The sequence below is a fragment of the Antechinus flavipes genome, chromosome 1, assembly GCF_016432865.1.
Source record: "Antechinus flavipes isolate AdamAnt ecotype Samford, QLD, Australia chromosome 1, AdamAnt_v2, whole genome shotgun sequence".
Taxonomy (NCBI): Eukaryota; Metazoa; Chordata; class Mammalia; order Dasyuromorphia; family Dasyuridae; genus Antechinus; species Antechinus flavipes.
In genome coordinates this window covers 491,730,834-491,751,495 of record NC_067398.1, presented here as the reverse complement: position 1 = coordinate 491,751,495, position 20,662 = coordinate 491,730,834, and the positions used below count along the sequence as shown (strand labels likewise).

The 20,662-nt window shown below is 34.5% G+C and overlaps 1 protein-coding gene across 1 annotated transcript in view; it reads left to right on the top strand.

The window, feature by feature from the left end:
• Positions 1-18,208, top strand: part of PSMA8 (proteasome 20S subunit alpha 8) — a 36,813-nt gene extending 18,605 nt beyond the window's left edge. The window contains exons 3-7 of the mRNA XM_051970315.1: positions 4,005-4,129; positions 9,262-9,384; positions 13,921-14,040; positions 14,177-14,239; positions 17,815-18,208. Coding sequence (XP_051826275.1) covers positions 4,005-4,129; positions 9,262-9,384; positions 13,921-14,040; positions 14,177-14,239; positions 17,815-17,907 — 524 coding nt within the window. The 3' untranslated portion in view covers positions 17,908-18,208. The remainder of the gene's footprint in view (positions 1-4,004; positions 4,130-9,261; positions 9,385-13,920; positions 14,041-14,176; positions 14,240-17,814) is intronic.
• Positions 18,209-20,662: the final 2,454 nt, after the last annotated feature.

The following is a 20,662-nucleotide window of genomic DNA, read 5'->3' as shown; positions in this document are numbered from 1 at the left end:
CATGATGCACATGATATTTGGGTTGATTTTCATGTACAGCAAGGTTTCTTCTTTTCTGATGAAACCTATAGGTCTGTCTTCAGAATTTCGTTGTTCAGACTTGTCTAACTCTTTTTGTGAGCCTATAGACCATACTGTCTGTGGGGTTGTCTTGGCAAAGATGTAGATATGGTTTGCCATTTCCTCCTCCAGTCGGATTAAAGTAAACAGATTAAGTGAGTTTCCCAGGGTCACACAGCAAGTAAATGTCAAAGTCTAGATTTGAGATTCTATCTGAACCCAAGCCCAGAGCTCTCTCTACTGAGCCACCTCACTCTATGTATGATATACTATGACAACTACCCAAGCACTTTACAATTACAGTCTCATTGGAGTCTCAAACAACCAAGGTAGGTGCTATTATTATCCCCATTTTACAGATGTAGAAACTGAAGCTGATCAGTTAAGTGACTTGCCTAGGTCATCTGGCTCATAGGTATCTGAGGCCAGGCTCAGGATCTCCAGGCTTATCTACTATGCCAGCTAGCTGGCCCTCCAAAGCTAAAGCACTCTGGTTCCCTCTTTTCTACTGTCACTTAAAATACTTTATTTCACTCTTATTCTCCTTTACTTACTCTAAAATTCTGAATAGCTGTTATCTAGATTTTAACATGTCATGTCCAGCCTTTGTGTATTTATTTGGCTAAGCCTCTTCTGCTGGAGATGTTCATTCTTTGAGAATCTTTATCTCCTTTCATGACTCAGGTTAGGTGCTATCTCTCCTTTGCTTACATTACATTCTACCTTGTGTAATACTTAGGGTGCATATCATATCTTCCCATTATTGCTGAATTCCTTGAGAAGGATTCTGTCGTCATTTTTTAATCTTTATTATCCATATTATCCATGTCTCCTATATATGGTACCTTGTACTTATGCAGTTCATAAAGACTTCTTGAAGGCTTTTAAATTAAAATTTTAAGTGGTTTGTTTTAGTACATTTTGGATATTTTTTTGTTTTCCTCACTCAAAATAATATGTAATGTACTGAAAAGGTTTCTTTTTTAATTAAACAAATTACTCAAAAATAGTATATATTCTCCCTTATGCATTTTTATTAAAATCCAATCTGTCAAATCAAAAATAGACAGATGGAACTTTTAAAAAATTTTTCAGTCTTTAATCAAATTGTCGCAATATGGTGAGAAAGGCTAAAATAAAGGATTTTTTTTCTTTTCTCGTAACTAAATCAAATCAGTTACTCTTAGCAGTTCTATTAGTATTCCATAAGTGATGTTTATGTGACCAGGAAAAATATATAGATGATAAATCATAGGATGATGAAAATTACAAGAGATCTTGTCCAAAACTCTCTTTTTATAGGTGAAGAAACTGAGACTAGAGAAATGAAAGGATTTATCCAAGTTTAAAGTATAAATATAATTCCATAGACATATTTGAATTAACTTAGGTACCATCTGATTTATTTATGCTAGTCTACATTTTTCGCTTTTTATCAAATTATATGGTTTTCAGCATTGAAAATATTCATATTTTACATTTTTCAACTCACTTGTTTTTAAATTTTTTATATTAAGTTCTTTATAAATTCTTTATTAATAGTTGGGTTTTTTTCATTGAAGTAAGGCAGGAGCATTAAACTTTTGATAAAAATGTCATTATTAATTCTTCAAAATAAGAACTTAATATTTTTGTTTAATTATGCAGAAAAAAACCAAAAATATTAGACAGCAATTTTAAATCTATGTGGTGAATGTCACATTACAAATTAGTGTTTAAAAATTTTTAAAAAGGGAATTTAGTGTTTAGAGTTTTCAAAAAAAAAAAAAAAAAGGTAAACACATTGAAATGATTACATAGTCCAGAAAATAAGTGTTAGAGTAAGTTCTTAAAGCTGCTCCTCTGTCTTCCCATCTTAAATATGATATTGGTCTTCATTAGTTGGTATATGATATCCTGAACAAATTCTATCCTCTTTATGCCACATCTGGAGTAGAAACTGTTGTCAAAAGAGAGACGGTCAAAGGAGATATGGAATTATTGAGAAGAGTTTATGGAGGATATGATAACTGTTTTCAGATATTTGAAGGCTTGTCTGTGTTGAGTAATTAGATGTATACTGTGAGAACTTGAAAGACAGAAATAAGCCTAAGACTATTGTGTTAGGAGCAGGAGAGAGAGAGCAAAGAGTTCCTAAAATGTTCATGCTGTCTAAAAATGGAAGTGGCTATTGTAGAATATGATAGTGAGTTTTCTAACACTGAAAATAAAAATATTTATATACCATTTACTATGTGTCTCTTGCTACACTAAGATCTACACAAATATTAAAAGTTTACAAATTTTTACAAATAATATTCCCCAATTTTCACAATCTTGGGAAGTAGGTGTTATTATTATCCCCATTTTTCATTTGAGGAAATTGAGGCAGACAGAAGTTACATAATCACATAGCTAGTAATTGACTGAGGTTAATTTTAAACTTGGCTCTTTTTGACTCCAGGACCAGTACTTTATCTACTTTACCACTTACCCACCACAGATAGATGAAAGAGTATTCGTCCATGACATATAGGGGTTTGGGCTAAGTGAATCTGAGATTCTAACTTAAGATTCTATGATTTTTAAATCTAAAGAATTGAAGCCCATTTCAAAAAATTTTAGTTCTATTATTATGTATTGATGGTCACTAATGAAAAGCATAAATGACAAAGAAATACTGGCATATGCACAGACTTAGATTAAATTCAGCTTTCTGGAACTTTATTCCTCTTTCCTCACTAGCCCCCACTGGCTTCCATTGTTTGATGACTCTATACTATTCATTATCTTTTATCATCCTCCATAGTAATTTGCAAATGAATTTGGTCTCCAAACTGATCTTGTCCTAGGCCATCATGTTTATGCTCTTGATAAGTACATCAAGTGTTTTCTAGTGGACGTGGTTTCTGGAGCAATTTAGAACATTCCAATGGTTGATCTCACTCTGTTGATCAGCAATACACATTGTCTCTCAAGATCCGAACTTTCTGAGAATATATGGAAGGAAATAGGAATAGGAAATGGAAAAGAACAATATTACTAAAAGGAAAGAATGAATTTTAAGGATTTTTGAGACGGTAGAATAGTGTTGCACTAGGTGGGCATTATGAATAGAAAAAAAATCATGGAAAATCAAATAACAAAGAAGTATAAATACTGGACTAGGCATTGATATTTTAGTGATTTATTGGGATTGTTGTAAGAATTCTGTATGTAAGAATTAAAAAAAAAACTTTTGGAGTACCTTAAAAGAAAAGTAGTTTGTTTGCTTTTCTTTCCAATATTCCTCTTTTAATCTGGGAAGAAATGTGATACATCTCAGGTATATCCCTACAGGGGACAAAAATCAAGTTCATTGGAAAGTATATTGTCAGAATATATTAGTTTGAGTCTTGGCTCTGATCCTTATTATCTATATGATGGTTGGACTATATGATTAACTATTATTAATTATATGGTTAATTTCAGCAGTGTATTTGCATGTTTGTCTTTCTGTAACCTCTAACATTTGACTCTGTTTTTGTAATCTTTGCCAATTTGTAGTGGTAAATTCAAAGGAGTATTTAAATTTTTTTAGCTACTATTATTGATTTGTGGTATCTTTTAGTCATTTAGATTCTATAATTCTTCTTTTTTGAAAAATTTCTGTTAGATGATGGCTCTTGGTATTCTGTACTTTTGTCAATTTTATATTTTCAAAATCAATATTTTATCAGGTTTTTTTCTACCTCCAATTTTTCTCTACCTTCATTGATTTTATTAATACAAATGCTTTTTAATTTGGTTTAATTGTAATTGTCCATAAGTTTTATTGATTGGACTATTTTTTAGTAATGAGGCTTATAAGATACATAAACCCCACCCTCCTAATGGTCTTTAAAAATAAGTAAACTTTTACTACAGTTGATAATGATTTCCTTAGAAATTATACCACTTTTAATAACACATTGAGTATTTCACAGGTCTAACTGCTGATGCTAGAATAGTAATTAATCGAGCCCGTGTGGAGTGCCAAAGCCATAAACTGACCGTTGAAGATCCAGTCACAGTAGAATATATAACACGTTTCATAGCAACATTGAAGCAGGTAAGTACCTGTCTTTGAATAGATTTCTATCGCATTCTCTAATGAATAGTCCCAGATTACCTTTCCTCCTTAATAACAACAGTCACAATAACTAACACTTATATAGAGGTTTAAGATTTACAGAGTTCTTCACAAATATTAATACATTTTATCCTCACAACACTGGAAAGTAGGTTCTGTTATCTTCATTTTACAAATGAAGAAACTGATGCAGACAGATAAAATGCTCATATAATTAGGAAGTATCTGAGGCTGTATTTGAACCCAGTTCAAAACCTGTTACACCCTTTTTCTAACTATTTAATTCCAGACTCCACGAAGGCAAGAATTATTTCTAATTTAATTTTGAATTTACTCTTCTTAACATCTAGGATGGTGCTGTATAGGATATATTTGATAAATAATTGCTTAGTTAGATTAAACAGTCTTCATCAGGATTTTCAAGCTGCCTTTCTATACTTTCTGGAAGTTTTGTTTTGTTTAAATTTTTATTTTTGATAAAATTAAAAAAAAAATTATCAAACTCTGCATACCCTTTGATCCAGCAGTGTTACTACTGGGTTTATATCCCAAAGAGATTTTAAAGAAGGCAAAGAGACCTATATGTGCAAGAATGTTTGTGGCAGCACTCTTTGTAGTTGCCAGAAACTAGAAACTGAATGAATTTCCCTCAATTGGAGAATGACTGAATAAATTGTGGTATATGAATATTATGGAGTATTATTGTTCTGCAAGAAATGACCAGCGAGATGATTTCAGAAAGGCCTGGAGAGATTTACATGAACTGATGCTGAGTGAAATGAGCAGAACCGGGAGATCATTATATACTTCAACAACAATATTTTATGATGATCGATTTTGATGGACATGGCCCTCTTCAACAATGAGATGAATCCAATCAGTTCCCATAGAACAGTAATGAATACCCAGCGCTTTTGCTATACCCAGCAAAAGAACTCTCTGGGAGATGACTATGAACCACTACATAGAATGCCCAATCCCTCTATTTTTGTCTGCCTGCATTTTTGATTTCCTTCACAGGCTAATTGTACACTATTTCAAAGTCTGGTTCTTTTTGTATAGGAAAATAATTGTATGGGCATGTATACATATATTGTATTTAACTTATACTTTAACATATTTAACATGTATTGGTCAACCTGCCATCTGGGGGAAGGAGTGGAAAAGGAGGGGAAAAGTTGGAACAAAAGATTTTGCAATAGTTAATGCTGAAAAATTACCCATGTATCTTGTAAATAAAAAGCTATAATAATAAATAAATAAATAGATAGATAAATAAAATAGGGGGAAGTACAGGGAGGGAAAGAAACTTAATGCCTGTTAAGAGAAAAACAAAACAAAGTGAAGAGAAAAAATAAAAATAAATAAATAAATAAATAAATATTTATTTTTGCAAGGCAATTGGGGTTAAGTGACTTGCCCAAGGTCACACAACTAGAAAGTGTTAGGTGTCTGAGGCCAGATTTGAACTGAGATCCTTCTGACTTCAAGGCCAATGCGCTATTCACTATTCATCTAGCTTCCAGAAAGGAAATACTTTCTAGTAGTCCTGATGAGTATCTGAGTCTAAGCATGTTCATACTGGAACTCTGTTCCCTCACCTCTAATTTCCCTGGTTTTTTAAATTTAAGCCAACTTACTCCTCCCTTTCTCATTCCCCCTTTAATAGTAATTTGCCAGATCTAATAGAGTCTTCTGCCTTTGCAACAGTTCTTTCCATTTATACATCTTGGGCAGGACCTCACCCCTTGTCACATGGCCTATCGCATTAGCCTCTCTGCCTTTCCCTTCTCTAATCTACCTTCACACAACCTCCAAAGTAGTCTCCCTAAGGTACAGGTCTGAGCATAGTTACTGCCCTGGCATTCCCTGCAGCTCTATGTGGGTTTTTTGGCCTGCTGTCAGTGATGGTGCTGCATGCAGATTCAGAGGAGTGGATCTGAGCCACTGTCAGTCTGCAGGCCTGTGTGGGCCCGCCACCTCTCCTAACCTACCTCCTGGCCTCAATGACCTAGGGTTGCTGCTGGCTACACTGCTGCCATTCTTGGGGCTGGCCCCATCTGCTCTTTTTTGAGTCCTCTATGTTCTAGCACACTTGGGATACCAAGACTGTTTGCTGTTCTGCACACTGAGCATTCCACATCCAGGTCTGTGCTTTCTGCATAAGCTTTTCCCCTGTGCCTGGAATTCAGCCCTTCTCAATTGCCCATTGGATATTTCAAACCATAGGCCCCAGACCCACCTAATCTTTTCCTCTTTCATATTTGTCTTTTTTTGTTTTAAAGGCAGCACCATCTTTCTAGATTCCCCTGTTTTTAACCAAGGCATTACATTCACCCCATATACACAGCCATCTGCTGTCTGTACAACATCTATCATGTGTGCTATCTACCTTCTGCTACTTTATATAGGGCGGCATCAAGTGCAGATCTGTCTCAGTCACTTTTATTCCACAAACTCTAATGGCTTATGATTGCCTCTGATATAAAATAAAAGCTTCTTTGTTAGTTTGCGAAGCTCTTGACAATCTTTCCACAACGCATCTTACCATTCTCCCTGAAGAGTCTTCCCTGCCCAGTTCCTGGGTGATCAGCCAAATTGGCCTTCTGAAGCTCTGTTCCTCATGCACAGTGCTCCATCTGCCTTCTCTGTGTGTGCATTAGCCATTCTCCAGACTGGTATTGCATTCCCTCTTCTTCTTTTTTTTTTTTTTTTAATAACTTTTTATTGATAGAACCCATGCCAGGGTAATTTTTTACAGCATTATCCCTTGCACTCACTTCTGTTTGGAATTTTCTCCTCCCTCCCTCCACCCCCTCCCCCAGATGGCAAGCAGTCCTTTACATGTTGAATAGGTTACAGTATATCCTAGATACAATATATGTGTGCAGAACCGAACAGTTCTCTTGTTGCACCAGGAGAATTGAATTCAGAAGGTAAAAATAACCCGGGAAGAAAAACAAAAATGCAAGCAGTTTATATTCATTTCCCAGTGTTCTTTCTTTGGATGGTAGCTGCTTCTGTCCATCCTTGATCAGTTGAAACTAAATTAGCTCTCTTTATCGAAGAGATCCACTTCCATCAGAATACATCCTCAAACAGTATCGTTGTTGAGGTATATAATGATCTCCTGGTTCTGCTCATTTCACTCAGCATCAGTTCATGTAAGTCTTGCCAGTCCTCTCTGTATTCATCCTGCTGGTCATTCCTTACAGAACAATAATATTCCATAACATTCATATACCACAATTTACTCAGCCATTCTCCAATTGATGGGCATCCATTCATTTTCCAGCTTCTAGCTACTACAAACAGGGCTGCCACAAACATTTTGGCACATACAGGTCCCTTTCCCTTCTTTAGTATCTCTTTGGGGTATAAGCCCAGTAGAAACACTTCTGGATCAAAGGGTATGCATTCCCTCTTCTTTAAGGACACAACTCAATCACCATCTTCAGGTCAGCAAGCAGGGATTAGAGGTACTACTTGAATCCAGGTTTTTCTCGACTCCAAAATAGACTTTCTCTCCATTAGGTTACATGTTCTTCCCTTTAGTTATCAGTAGCCAATACTTCTTAGTGTCCACTCTTTCCCATTCAAGTACAAAGCATGTCTTTGTAGAAATTGGAGAAGATCAAGCTTGTTCAGAGTAGTAGAGCTGTGGACAGTTGATAGAAACATTTTGTTGTTTAGTCATGACCAACCCTTCAAAGATACTGGAGTGGTTATATAGTTACCAAGTATTTGAGGCTAGATTTGAACTCGGGTCTTTCCTGACTCCAGACCCAGTCTTTCATCCACAGAGCCACCAGCCTCTTAAAGAAATGGAGAGGTTTATTAAGTAGAAGGAAGTGGTAGTTGCTTCTCTTTTTGTAAATTGTTTTTTATCAAGAAAAACAGTTCAGTCTTGTACACATTTTAAAAATCAGTATCTACTTACATTTCATTCCTTCTCACCCTTACAGTGTTATTGTAAAGTTATAGTCCATTACTGCTTTTGAATCTTCTAAATCCCATGAAGTCATACTAAGTTTTTAGAAAGGAGATAAGCTTCTACTTTGTGCATATAACATGTAATGGATGGTAGAAAAAAAATAAAGATTAGTCCTTGCCTTTGAGAAATTTATAATTTGTAATCTTAGACAAATCAGTGAAACTCTTTGAGACCTCAGTTTACTAATCGGTAAAATGAGGGGATTGGACTAGATGTCTCCTAAGGTACCTTCTAGCTTTAAAATAAATGGTCATGCATTATTAATAGATTAATAAGTGTTGAAGTAATTCCAGTAAGAGAAAAGACATTATGATGGAAGGGGGAGAAGGGAATCCGGAAAGGTGTAGTTAGGAAGGTGGCAGTCTTAAGGTATGTGCATGACAGAGAAAAAATGAAGTGATCATGTGCCTGGACTTGAAAATAAAGGATGAGAGTTTATATCAAAATATGTAGAAGAAGCCTTGGTACATAGAAGATTTGGGCTTAGGAGTCTTCACTACTAGATGCAGCTTGTACTGAACTCACTTTAGTTTTCAACATGAGCATTTTATATCTTGGAATTCAGCAAATGATACAAATCAGGATTTAATTTATTATTGATTTGTTATTTATTGTTACAGAGGCAATATGGTGGTGCACTAAAGAGAAAGCTGGGCCTGGAATCAGGAAGACCTGAGTTAAAAACCAGCTTCATGTACTCAGTAGTTGTGTGATATTAAGCAAGTCATGTAATTGCTGTTGCCTTAGTTTTCTCAACTGTAAAATGGAGATAGATAGTGATGGCACCTACCTTCCAGGATTTTTGTGAGAATCCAGTAAGATATATTTTAAAGTGTACCCAGTGACTGGTACATAATAGGTATTATATAAGTGCTAGCTGTTATCATTAATTTGTAGACTTAAGGAAGTAATGGAGAAAATATTAATAATGCAAACTAAAAGTCTGTCATAACTATTTTTATGCAAAACTAGCTGTTAAACACTAGCACATCTCTTCTTGGTTACCATTGATTAGCTATTGAAAGTGAGGCTTCTTAGTTTTTGTATAGTCAGAAATTTACCTTCTTTTAACAGTAGCTTACTAAAATTGATAATTATGAAATTTTTTCACCTCCAGAAATACACACAGAGCAACGGACGCAGACCTTTTGGCATTTCTGCTTTAATTGTGGGTTTTGATGATGATGGTATCCCAAGATTATATCAGACTGACCCATCTGGTACTTATCATGCTTGGAAGGTATGCATTGCTCTCTCTTATTTAGAAGTAGAGAGATTTTATTCCTTTTAAGTGTTTGCACACTTATCATTCTGGGATGCACAACAAAGCTCTCAATCATGTCAGAATATCAGTCATGACATGAATGTTTGCAACTGCTTCCAGAAGAAGTGCTTGCTATTAGTAAATAGCACCATGTGTAAATGGCTAGAGAAGTCTCTTGATTTGTTATAAATACAGTGATCACCTTTCTTTTGATAAATGGAAAAAAGGATGAGAAATTTAAATGCTTATGGATGGAAAAAGATAACATGAAAGTATTAAATATATAGGTAGAACTTATTCTTTGTAAAAAGGCACATTCCTCTAAAGGAGAGAATGCTGGACTCAAATCAAGAGACTGGAGTTTAGTTCTTCCTGTTGACACATAGTAGTTGTGTGTTAGTGATCAAGTCACTCACCCTCTATCCTTCAGCTATAAATTGAGGTATAATAATATTCCTGTCTGCCCCACAGGATTATTTTAATGAAAGCTCTTTATAAACCTAAGATTTCCATATAAAGTATTAAGATGTTATTACAAATCAAAAATTGTTTTTTGTATGCTTGATGTTAGCATATTTTTAATGATTTATTATAAATATTGGAATTACTAAAATCAATTATACCTATTTGCAGCTATTTGTAATTTAATCAAATTAATTTTCATAAAATGTCATAACAACTTATATATGCCAATCACTTTACCCCGCTGGATACCTCCTTACCCTTCCTGTCTCTGACAGCTAACAATGGCTTCCAGTGAGGACAATCAGTATTCAAGGTGGGCTCTATCATATACTTAAGCTATGTGAACTCTGTACAAGTTACTTAGCTCCTTAGGTTATCCTTCCCTCAACTCCTGGGCAATGTTGTAGGACTCTAAGTTGCAGCACAGATGTTGATCTGCTTTATTAAAGGCAAATACTTACTAGGAGTTGCATAATGCATGGAGAGAATCATAAGTCTAATCCAAAAAGATGTCTTAATTGTATTCTTTGTCTATTTATACCAACTCATTCTTCTTCTTACAGGGTTGTAATATGTATGGTACCTTCAGTAAGTAGAGAAATCAGGCAGAAAGGAGGATTTAGGAGGAAACACAATGAATTCAACTTTGAACATGGTTGGTTTGAGATACTTGAGTCACCTGTGGTGATTTCTATGGGGAAATGTCCAGCAGATTTTTTTATTAAAGATGCAAGACTGCAGCTAAGAGAGATGAGGGCTGAATATGTAAATTAGAGAATTGCCTGTATTAGAAGTTATAGTTAAATTTGTGTGAGCTATTGAGATTAATGAAAAAGATGGTTGAAAGGGGCTGAGGAAAGAGTCCTGACTAGAGGAGAGTTTTTGTGGATCCATCAAAGTTGATGAGAAAGGATAGGATAGTGAGGTTGAAAAAGAACCATGATAAAGCAAAATCATGAAACCATAAGGAGAGTATTATGAGTTGTCAGGGGAGGGGGGGAGATCCAGTAATTGTGCATAAACCTTAGAAGGAAAGATGAGAATCAAGAGTCTGCTAGATTTAGCAAGTAAGCATTGACAACCTTAGTGGAAAGATCAGTCAGTTGAGTGATGAGCACATATCATCAGGGATTGAGAAATAAATAAAATGGAAGCAATAAAGACAGACATTTTTCTTGGAGATTTTATATGGGAAAGGAAGATGAGAGATCTACCTCTCAGGGATATAGAACCAAGTGAACATTTCATTGTTTTGGTTTTCTTAAGGATTTAGGTGCCAGTGAATAAGTTAGAAATTGGGGAATGAGGGAATGCTTGAGGGATAAGTTACAAGAGGGGAATAGATGAGGGCATATGTAGAGGAGTTAACTGGCAAGGAAAAGGGCTTCCACAGCCTGTTTATCCATTCTTCATATGATAAACATCTCTTCTCTTTCTGCCACTTTTGGCAACCACCAGAAGTAAGGCTATAAATGAACTTAGAGGATGCAAGACATAAAGGCCTCAAAAGGCAGGAAGGACCTGAGTCTCATTATAGCCTCAGACACTTATTAGTTGTTGCCCTAGGCAAGTCACTTAGGGTGGCTTCATTTTCCTAAATTGTAAAATGGGGACGATAAATAGCACATACCTCCCAAAGTTGTCACGAGAATCAAATGTGGTAACATTTGTAAAGTACTTAGTCTAGCACCTGACTTGTAGTCAGTACTCAATAATTCTTCTTTCCCCTTACCCCTTGTTAAAATCAATCAACAGTTACTTTTTGATTGTGTATTATATGAGATATATAGGGATATAATTAGAAATAATCAAACAAATCTTATTTGTATTGAGCCTCATAAATTTAGAACTAGATTAAATAATTTCTGGAGGTCAATGAGTTCAAACAATCCCCTCATTTAAAAATGAGAAAACTGAGAGAGAGTAATTTGCCCTCTTACCAAATTCAAATGCAGTGCCCCTATTCGATAGACCATGTTGTTTTTTTGTTTTGTCATCTCAATAAAATATGCCTGGCATCTCTGGATGAAAAGATTTAGACATTTTAACACTTTTTAAACATAATTGCACGTTGCTCTCCAGAATGTTTGAACCATTTTACAGCTCCATTGACAGTTCCATCCTTGATCTCACCACTTGTCATCTTTGCCAATTTGTTAATTGTGAAGTGAAAGAAACTTCAGAGTTATTTTCATTTCCATTTATTTTATTATTAATTATCTGAATCTTTTAAAATAATTTCAGTTTTGTTTTTAATTCTTTTCCTTCCCTCTTCCTTCTCATTATAAATGTGTTATCATGTAAAACAGATTCTCATATGAGTCATGTGAAACAAAAAAAGAGAGAGAGAGAAGACAACATCTGCATTCTTGAGTCCATCTATTTTCTAAAGTAGATGTATGGCTTGTTTTAACTTAAGCTCTGTGGAATAAAAAAGGGAAAGAAATCCACATGTACAAAAATGTTTGTGGCAGCCCTTTTTGTAGTGGCAAGAAACTGGAAGCTGACTGGATGCCAATTAGTTGGAGAATGGCTGAATAAGTTATGGCATATGAATGAATGTTAGGGAATATTATTGTTCTGTAAGAAACGATCAGCAGATAATTTCAGAGAGGCCTGGAGAGACTTATATGAACTGATGCTAAGTGAAGTGAGAAGAACCAGGAGATCATTGTACACAGCAACAAGATTATGTGATGATCAATTGTGATAGACTTGGCTCTTTTCTTTTCTTTTCTTTTTTTGCTGAGGCACTTAGGTTAAGTGACTTGCCCAGGGTCACACAGCCAGGAAAGTGTTAAGTATCTGAGAGACCAGATTTAAATTTGGGTCGTCCTGACTACTGGGCTGGTGCTCTACTCACTGACACTTAGCTGCTCTGGCTCTTTGAAACAATGAGGTTATTCAGGCCAATTTCAATAGACTTGTGATGATTGAGAGAGCCATTTGTACCCAGAGAGAGAGAATTGTGGGAAATGAATATGGATCACAACATAGTATTTTCACCTTTTGTTATTGTTTGCTTGCTTGTTTTTTTTTTCTCATTTTTCTTCCTTTTTGATCTGATTTTTCTTGTGCAGCATGATAAATGTGGAAATGTGTTTACAAGAATTGAACATGTTGGACTTTTACATTGGATTATCTTTGGTCTAGGAGAGGGAGGGAGGGAGAAAAATATGGAACACAAGATTTTGCAAGGGTGAATATTGAAAATTATCTTTGAATATATTTTAAAAGATGAAAAACTATTATAAATAAAAATAAGTAAAATGAAAAAAAGTCTTAAGAAATTCTGGTTGGCCATTGCATTTATCAGTTAACTAAGTTTTTCAAAATTAATTATCTTTACAAAATTGCTCTCGTGTTTTTCCTGCTTCTGCTTATTTCATTTTGTTTTAGTTCATGCAAGTCTTCCCAGGTTTCTCCAAAATCATTTCTTTCACCATTTATTACAGTACAATAGTCTTCATGACATTCATGGGCATCCCTTCAATTTCCATTTCTTTTCCATCACAAAAGGAGCTGCTATAAACATTTTTGTTGAATTGAATCTTTTTCCCCCTTTCTTAGCTCTCTTTGAGGTATAAATCTAATCTGTATTACTGGGTCAAAAGGTATGCACAGTTTAATAGCTATTGAGGCATGGTTCCAAATTATTTTCCAAAATAGTTGGACAAATTCACAGCTCCACTAGCAGTGTATTATGGTACCTGTTTTCCCATATTCTTTGAGCATTTGCCATTTTCGTCATCTTAGCCAATCTTACTGTTGTGAGATGTAGTATATCAGTTTTTTAAATTTACGTTTTCCTATTATGAAGTTAGATAACTTTTATTTCTTTCTCTGAAAACTTCCCCAGATCTTAATTAGTACTTTGTAAATCTTTTATGAATTATTTGTTCATATCTTTTGACTGTTTAATCAAAGAAGATAATTGGAATATGAATTATTAAATAAACATTTATTAATTTTTTAAGTCTAAAATTCCAAGATTATTCTGGAAGATTAGTCCTATGTCGCAGTGATATTTGTAATTTTTTTTTTCAGGCAAATGCAATAGGCCGCAGTGCTAAGACTGTTCGTGAATTTCTGGAAAAAAATTACACAGAAGGCACTATAGCAACTGATAGTGAAGCTATCAAATTGGCAATAAGAGCTCTGTTAGAAGTAAGTTAACCAGTACCATGCTTGCTTACAAAAAATGGCCTTCAGAAGTGTTTGTTTTCCCTCCTCCTTATTAGTTTATTAAAATATAAAATGCTTTGTGGAAATCCCTTCTAATGTTGTGCTTTTAATATTCTAGGTTGTACAATCTGGTGGAAAGAACATTGAACTTGCTATCATAAGAAGAAACCAACCATTGAAGGTAGAAGTGATGAATTAAAAAAATTAAATTTTTAAAAAGTATCCAAGCTATAGATGTCCTGATAGAACTAGACCTCCCTAACACCTGTGCATCTTCATTAAATATACTAATGTCCCCTAACATCTGGAGACGCCTTTTGACATGACTTCTGTTTTCTGTTCCCGGCTAATGCTTTCAGCATTATTAGTCTATCATAATGCATTTAGTTTTTTTTTTTTAAAGCTATATTCACCATTATATGTACTATTAAGAGACTGGAAAGGAAATGTATTTGAAAATATATATTTTAGATGTCAGGTAATAGGGAAAACCCTACAACTTGTTCCAGGTAAGACCATTGATGTATAATTCTGGGGAATACTGTACATGGTACCTGACCATAAGATTTTACCATATCTACTTGATAGGGCTTTGTCAAAGCAAGTAGATGACTCAGTAGAGAAAGCGCTGGTTGTGGAGTCAGAAGATCTGAATTCATAACTGACTAGAGACACTTTTAGTTGTGTCACTCTGGATAAGCCGCTTAATTTCTTTCTGCTTCAGTGTCCTTATCTGCAAAATGGAAATAACTTAACATGCAAGGGTTATTATAACAATATATTGACATTGTAAAGCATTACATAAATGCTAGATGTTGTAATTTTGATTGATGTAATTCATTCCTACTTCCTTCATCTGTCCAAGTTTGCTCTGTGTCGTACATTTTTCAGAAGATGAAAATATCATGATTTTTTAAACTGAAACTTCATTTTATCTTTGGGGAAAGTAGAAAAGTTGGAATCAGGAAGACCTATTAAGGAACTTACATGGGTTCCATAGTATATGAGACAAGACTAGCAAGACAAAATTTTGATTTGCCATGTAATGGTGGGTCTTGCCAAAAATATTTAGAAGAACAGATCCAGGTATTAAGTAGTAGAACAAGCTTAGATTTTATGTAAAATTTGATATTCTTGAACCTGTGACAATAATAAAATAAATCATAGTTAACATTTATATCATCATTCACATTTTGTTTTTCAAAGCCCCTTTACATATTAAGATGTTAGGATGATGTATTCCTTTGCTGATTTTATTGAATAATAATTTTATTGTTCATTTATTCTGGTTTGGTTCAACTCTTTGTGACCCCATTTGGGGCTTTTTTGGTACAGATACTGGAGTGGTTTGCCATTCCTTCTCCATCCCATTTCATAAATGGGGAAACTGAGGCAGATGGTTAAGTAACTTGCTCAGGGAAACACAATAAGTATCTGAGGCCATATTTGAACTGAGACTCAACTTGCTGACTCCAGACCCAGCATATGCCACCTAGCTTCCTCTTACTGATAATTACCTTGCCCAATTCCTATAACTTTTAACTAAAAACACATTTCTTCCTTTAATTAGAACTGTCTTATTAAACTTCATATCTGTTATGCTCTTAATTTTAGACTGTTCTTTTCATTTACATTCACTGCATATACCACTCTGAGTCTCCTCTTACCATTTATTATACAATTGAAGTAGGATCCAGAGTCAAAGAAGTCAACAACCAGAGGGTTGCTCAGATCATGCAGGTAGTGAGGATCAGAGCCAATATGTGAGTCAGGTCCAGACTTCTTCCTTTACACCATAGACAAAGATTTAACAAATCATTTGCTTTCAATCATTGAAAAGTTTTTTTATAGCCTATATATTTATCTGAGTTTTTATCTGGTAACTTGTTTCTTTGAAGCTTTATTCAAAGCCATTGTAACAGGTTCTTAAATTAATTTTCATGTTACTATAGAAATTAAATGAGGATAACAAAGAAGACCTGGAATGGAAAGTTTTAAGGGAGCCTAATGTTCAATAATCCCATAAAATAATAGCAGAAACCTCTAAAACAAACAAGACTTTGTGGAGTCTTTTTAAGAAAATTAAAGAATACTTAAAAGAGATGGTCAAAGAAAGTTTTGTTGTTTAGTTGTTTGAGTTGTGTCTGATTCCTTGTGACCCGATTTAGAATTTTCCTGGTAAAACTACTGGAGTGTTTGCCTTTTTCTTCTGCTCATTTTACTGGTAAAGAGTCTGAGGCAGATAGAGTAAAATGATTTGGCCAGGACCCACAGCTGGTAAGTGTGTCTGAGGCTGGATTTGAACTCAGGTCTCCCTGACTGGGCAGCTCAGTGACTCAGGAAAGTTACTGTTGGTCTTTTAATCCACTGAGGAAAGAATAAGAGATTAATGGAAAAGGAGGGTCATGGGTGATGTAGAGATTACAAACTAAGGTGAGTTGGAGGGGGTTGTTAGTCCCTTAGAAATAGATGTTTAAGCAGCAGCAAGACTATGTGATGATGATCAACTCTGATAGATATGGCTCTTTTCAACAGTGAGGTCTTGTGATGGAGAGAGCCACTTGTACCCAGAGAGAGGACTGTGGGGATGGAATCTGGATCACAACATAGCATTTTCATCTTTTGTTGTTGTTGTTTTTTGCTTGCTTTTTTTTCCTTTCTCATTTTTTCTCTTCTTTGATATGATTTTTCTTGTGTAGCATGATAAATCTGGAAACATTTATAGAAGAATCACACTGTTTAACATATATTGGATTACTTGCTATCTAGGGCAAGGAGGTGGAAGGAAGGGAGAAAAATTTGGAACACAAGATTTTGCAAGGGTGAATGTTAAACTATTTTTGCATGTATTTTGAAAATAAAAAGCTATTATTTTAAAAAAGAAAGAATGATCTGTTTAGAGGAGGGTCGTGTTTATGGAGCTGTAAGTTTAATGAAACCAGATGGGAAAGTCCACTATGTAAATTGGGAAGTTTTTTGCATAGTAGTAATATGTGACCAATGGGTAATGAAATATTCTCCTTTTCTTTAGTTAACTAGGGAAGAAAAGTGATTTTAAAAAAAGATTTCAAACTATTCCATCTCATTTATTTTTGTGTTTATCTCTGTGTTTTTATCTTTTGTTAATTTATTTGCTGAGAAAAATAGATGAAATATACTGTGACACTCAAATAGTGAAGAAAAGGAAGAAATTAAATAATTCATTCTCTCATAAAACCAGTTGTAAGTGGTAATAGTACACTATAACTAAAGTAGGGTAAGAAAAAGGCAAATTTTTTGACGTGATTTTTTTTTCTTTGACATTTCCGAGTCCAGGCATTTTGGGAAAGAAACATTACAGGAAATCTGATTTACCATTTGGTTAAAGTGGGTCTTTAAAATTTATATTTTGTGATTTTAATTTTTTGAGGTACTTGGGATTAAGTGATTTCTCCAGGATCATAAGTTTGAGCCTGGATTTGAATTCAGATCTTTCAGACCCCAAGATTAGTTAGTGCTTTACCCATTACATCACCCAGCTGCTCCTAAATTGATTATTATTAGATTACTATTAATTATTTTAGAATAATGGAATTCAAGTGCATTTTTATAGACCATTAGGTATAATTGACATAACTGAAAATTACTTTCTCTTTTATTTGCTCTATTACTGATTGCTGTCATCAAGGAATAGAGCATTAACTTACGAATTTATTTGAATATCCAAAGCCAGTGTGTGACAGATTTTAAAATGAAATTTTATTTATTTTATTTCAGATGTTTAGTGCCAAAGAAATTGAATCTCAAGTTGTGGATATAGAAAGGGAAAAGGAAGAAGCAGAGAAGAAAAAATCCAAGAAGACAATTTAATGCTATGTTGAAAAATTGATACCATTCAGAAATTCACTACAGTTTTATAGAAAGCAAATTATCTACTGTGTTTGCATTGTTGAGTACACAATTTTTTTGCTTGAGCGTTTGGTACACAATTTGTGACTATTTTCAAAAAGTTAGTCCCAGTAATAGTTGAAAGCATGGTTATATCTCAAATTCTGAAACTTTTGCCATATGGGATTTTCTTTAACATATGTTTGATATAGCAATTTGAATTTATACACACAAAAATGTTTGAAATTAAAAATTCAATAAAGTGTTAAGCATTTATTATCAATTATGTGTGTTTTTCTAATGCATATTCTTTTCTGGGTTAAAAAAAGTGTAGGATTATAGTTTTAGAGCTGTCTTGTCAACAAGCATTTATTAAATGCTTAGTGTTTGCTAGATACTGGTTAAGCAATTAGAGTTGAAAAGAGGTATAAGGACCTTTCAAGACCACAAGGATGTTCTTTTGAGTTCTTTAGGAATTCTCAAAATATTCTAATCCAGGTGTGTCAAAATTGAATAGGAATGGGTCACAAACTGTACTTAAGTATCCCTACAGTGCATATTGACATAGAAACCACTTTTTGACAGTATCTTTGCTGAGTTGAATGTTTACTTTTTAAAATATTTTCCCAATTCTAGATTAATCTTTTGGAGACACTCAAAATCCTTCATACCCAGTTAGATTTATCATTTGCAATATATGTATACAGCAAGGGTTAATGTCGTATGTGATCATCATCTGTTCACTTAGTACTCATTCTGTTTAATGCTATTACAGGATTTATGGGAGTACAAGAGAAATATAGGATATGGTTCCTACTTTAACATTAAAAAGATATAGCCTAAATTCTGGGGGCAAAGCCAAAATGGAAGAGTGAAGCCAGGAAGCTACTATAGTATTCCTAGTTTCTCTCATAAACCACATGAAACCAAGCCTTTGAACAGAGTCTGGAACGACAAAGACTACAAAGATGGAATGAAACCATTTTCCAACTCAAAAAAGTCAGGACTTCAAGAAAGATCAGTTTCACTGAGGTGAAAGGGGTGCTTAGCTTAGCTCAGCTCAAGACAGTGTCTGAGAAAACCAGTGAGAAGTTTTAATCACAGCAGATCAACAACCCAGAACCTCATTCCTAGTTCAGTAAAAAATATTGGAGCAGCCTCCAGTCCCAGCACAGAAGGCAAACTGCCAACCTGGGAACCAGGCAAAAACAGGTAGGACTAGATCAGTATACCCCCAACTCTCAATGAGCAAGAGCTTCTTTTACCTCAGGAGTAGAACTTGCTTTAAAAGACTTGCTTGTTTTTGTTATTTCTTTTCCCTCTCCTATTTAGGGAAAAAAGAAAGTGAGCAAGAAACAGAAAAGAACTTTCACCATAGAAAGTTACGATAGCACAGGGGAGGACAAAATGCCCACAATCCCAAATAGAGACATGAATTGGTCTCAAGCCCAAAGAGCTTTCTTGGAAGAGCTCATAAAGTTGTAAAAGTCAAATAAGAAAGGAAGAAGAAAAAAATGGAAAAAAGTATGCTATAGAGAATTAACGTGAAAAAGGAAAAACAAATAGTTAAGAAAACAATTCCTAAATACATTTGGCCAAATGTAACAAAAAAATCCTTTGAAGAAAACACCACCTTTAAAAGTAGCCTCAATGGAATGGAAAGGAAGATACAAAAGCTAACTGAAGAAAATCATATTAAGCAACTAGAATTGAGCAAATGGAAGCAATGGCTTTATGAGACATCAAGAATCAAACTAAAAAGAATGAAGAAAAAAACAAAATACTTAAATGTAAAAAAGCAGTTGACCTGGAAAATTGATCCAGGAGAGATAATTTAAAAATTATAGGACTAAGGAAAACTCCCCTGATATACTAGAACCATAGGGCAAAAATGGACATAAAGAATCCTTTGATCATCACCAGAAAGAGATCACACAAGGAAAACTCTAAGAAATATTGCCAAACTCCAGTACTATAATCTCAAGGAAAAAAATGCTGTTGCCAGGAAAAAAAAAAAAATTCACATATCAAGGACTCATAGTCAGGATTACCCAGGATTTGGCAGCATCTACAATTAGGGAGTAGAATACCTGGAATACCATATTCCAGAAGGCAAAGAAAAAAAAAGAAGGGACTAAGAATCAATTACCCAGTGAAAGTAAACATCTTTTAGGGGAAGAGAGAGGTCTTCAATAAATTAGGGGACTTTCAATCCTTTTTATTGAAAAGGTCAGAACTAAATAGAAAATTTGATCTACTCAAGCTTAAAAATATAAATGGGAAAAAAATTATTTAAAGGTTAAACTGTTTACATCTCTACTTGAAAAGCTGATACTTCTAACTCTTGAGAACTGTATTTTTTAATAGGGCAGTTGGAAAGAGCACACATAGAGGGCATGGGTATAAATTAACTGATGTGATATTTAAAAAAAACATTAAAGGATGAGATCGTTGTTCTGGGAGAAGAAAGGGGAAGTAAAATGGGGTAAATTAGATCACATGAAAAGGCACAAGAGATGTGTAATAATAAAGGGAAAGAAGGGAGGGAGATGAACATGATCTTACCCTATAGGGAAGCAAGAGAAAAAAGAGTAGGTGCTGGAAAGAAGAGAGGTCAGAAACACCAAGAGAGGGGAAGAGAATTGAGGAGGGGGGATAGAACAGCATGTTTACCACTGACCTCAAATAACAGGACTGAAACTAAAGGTATTTGCCCTAAAGTCTTGTGGATGGTCGT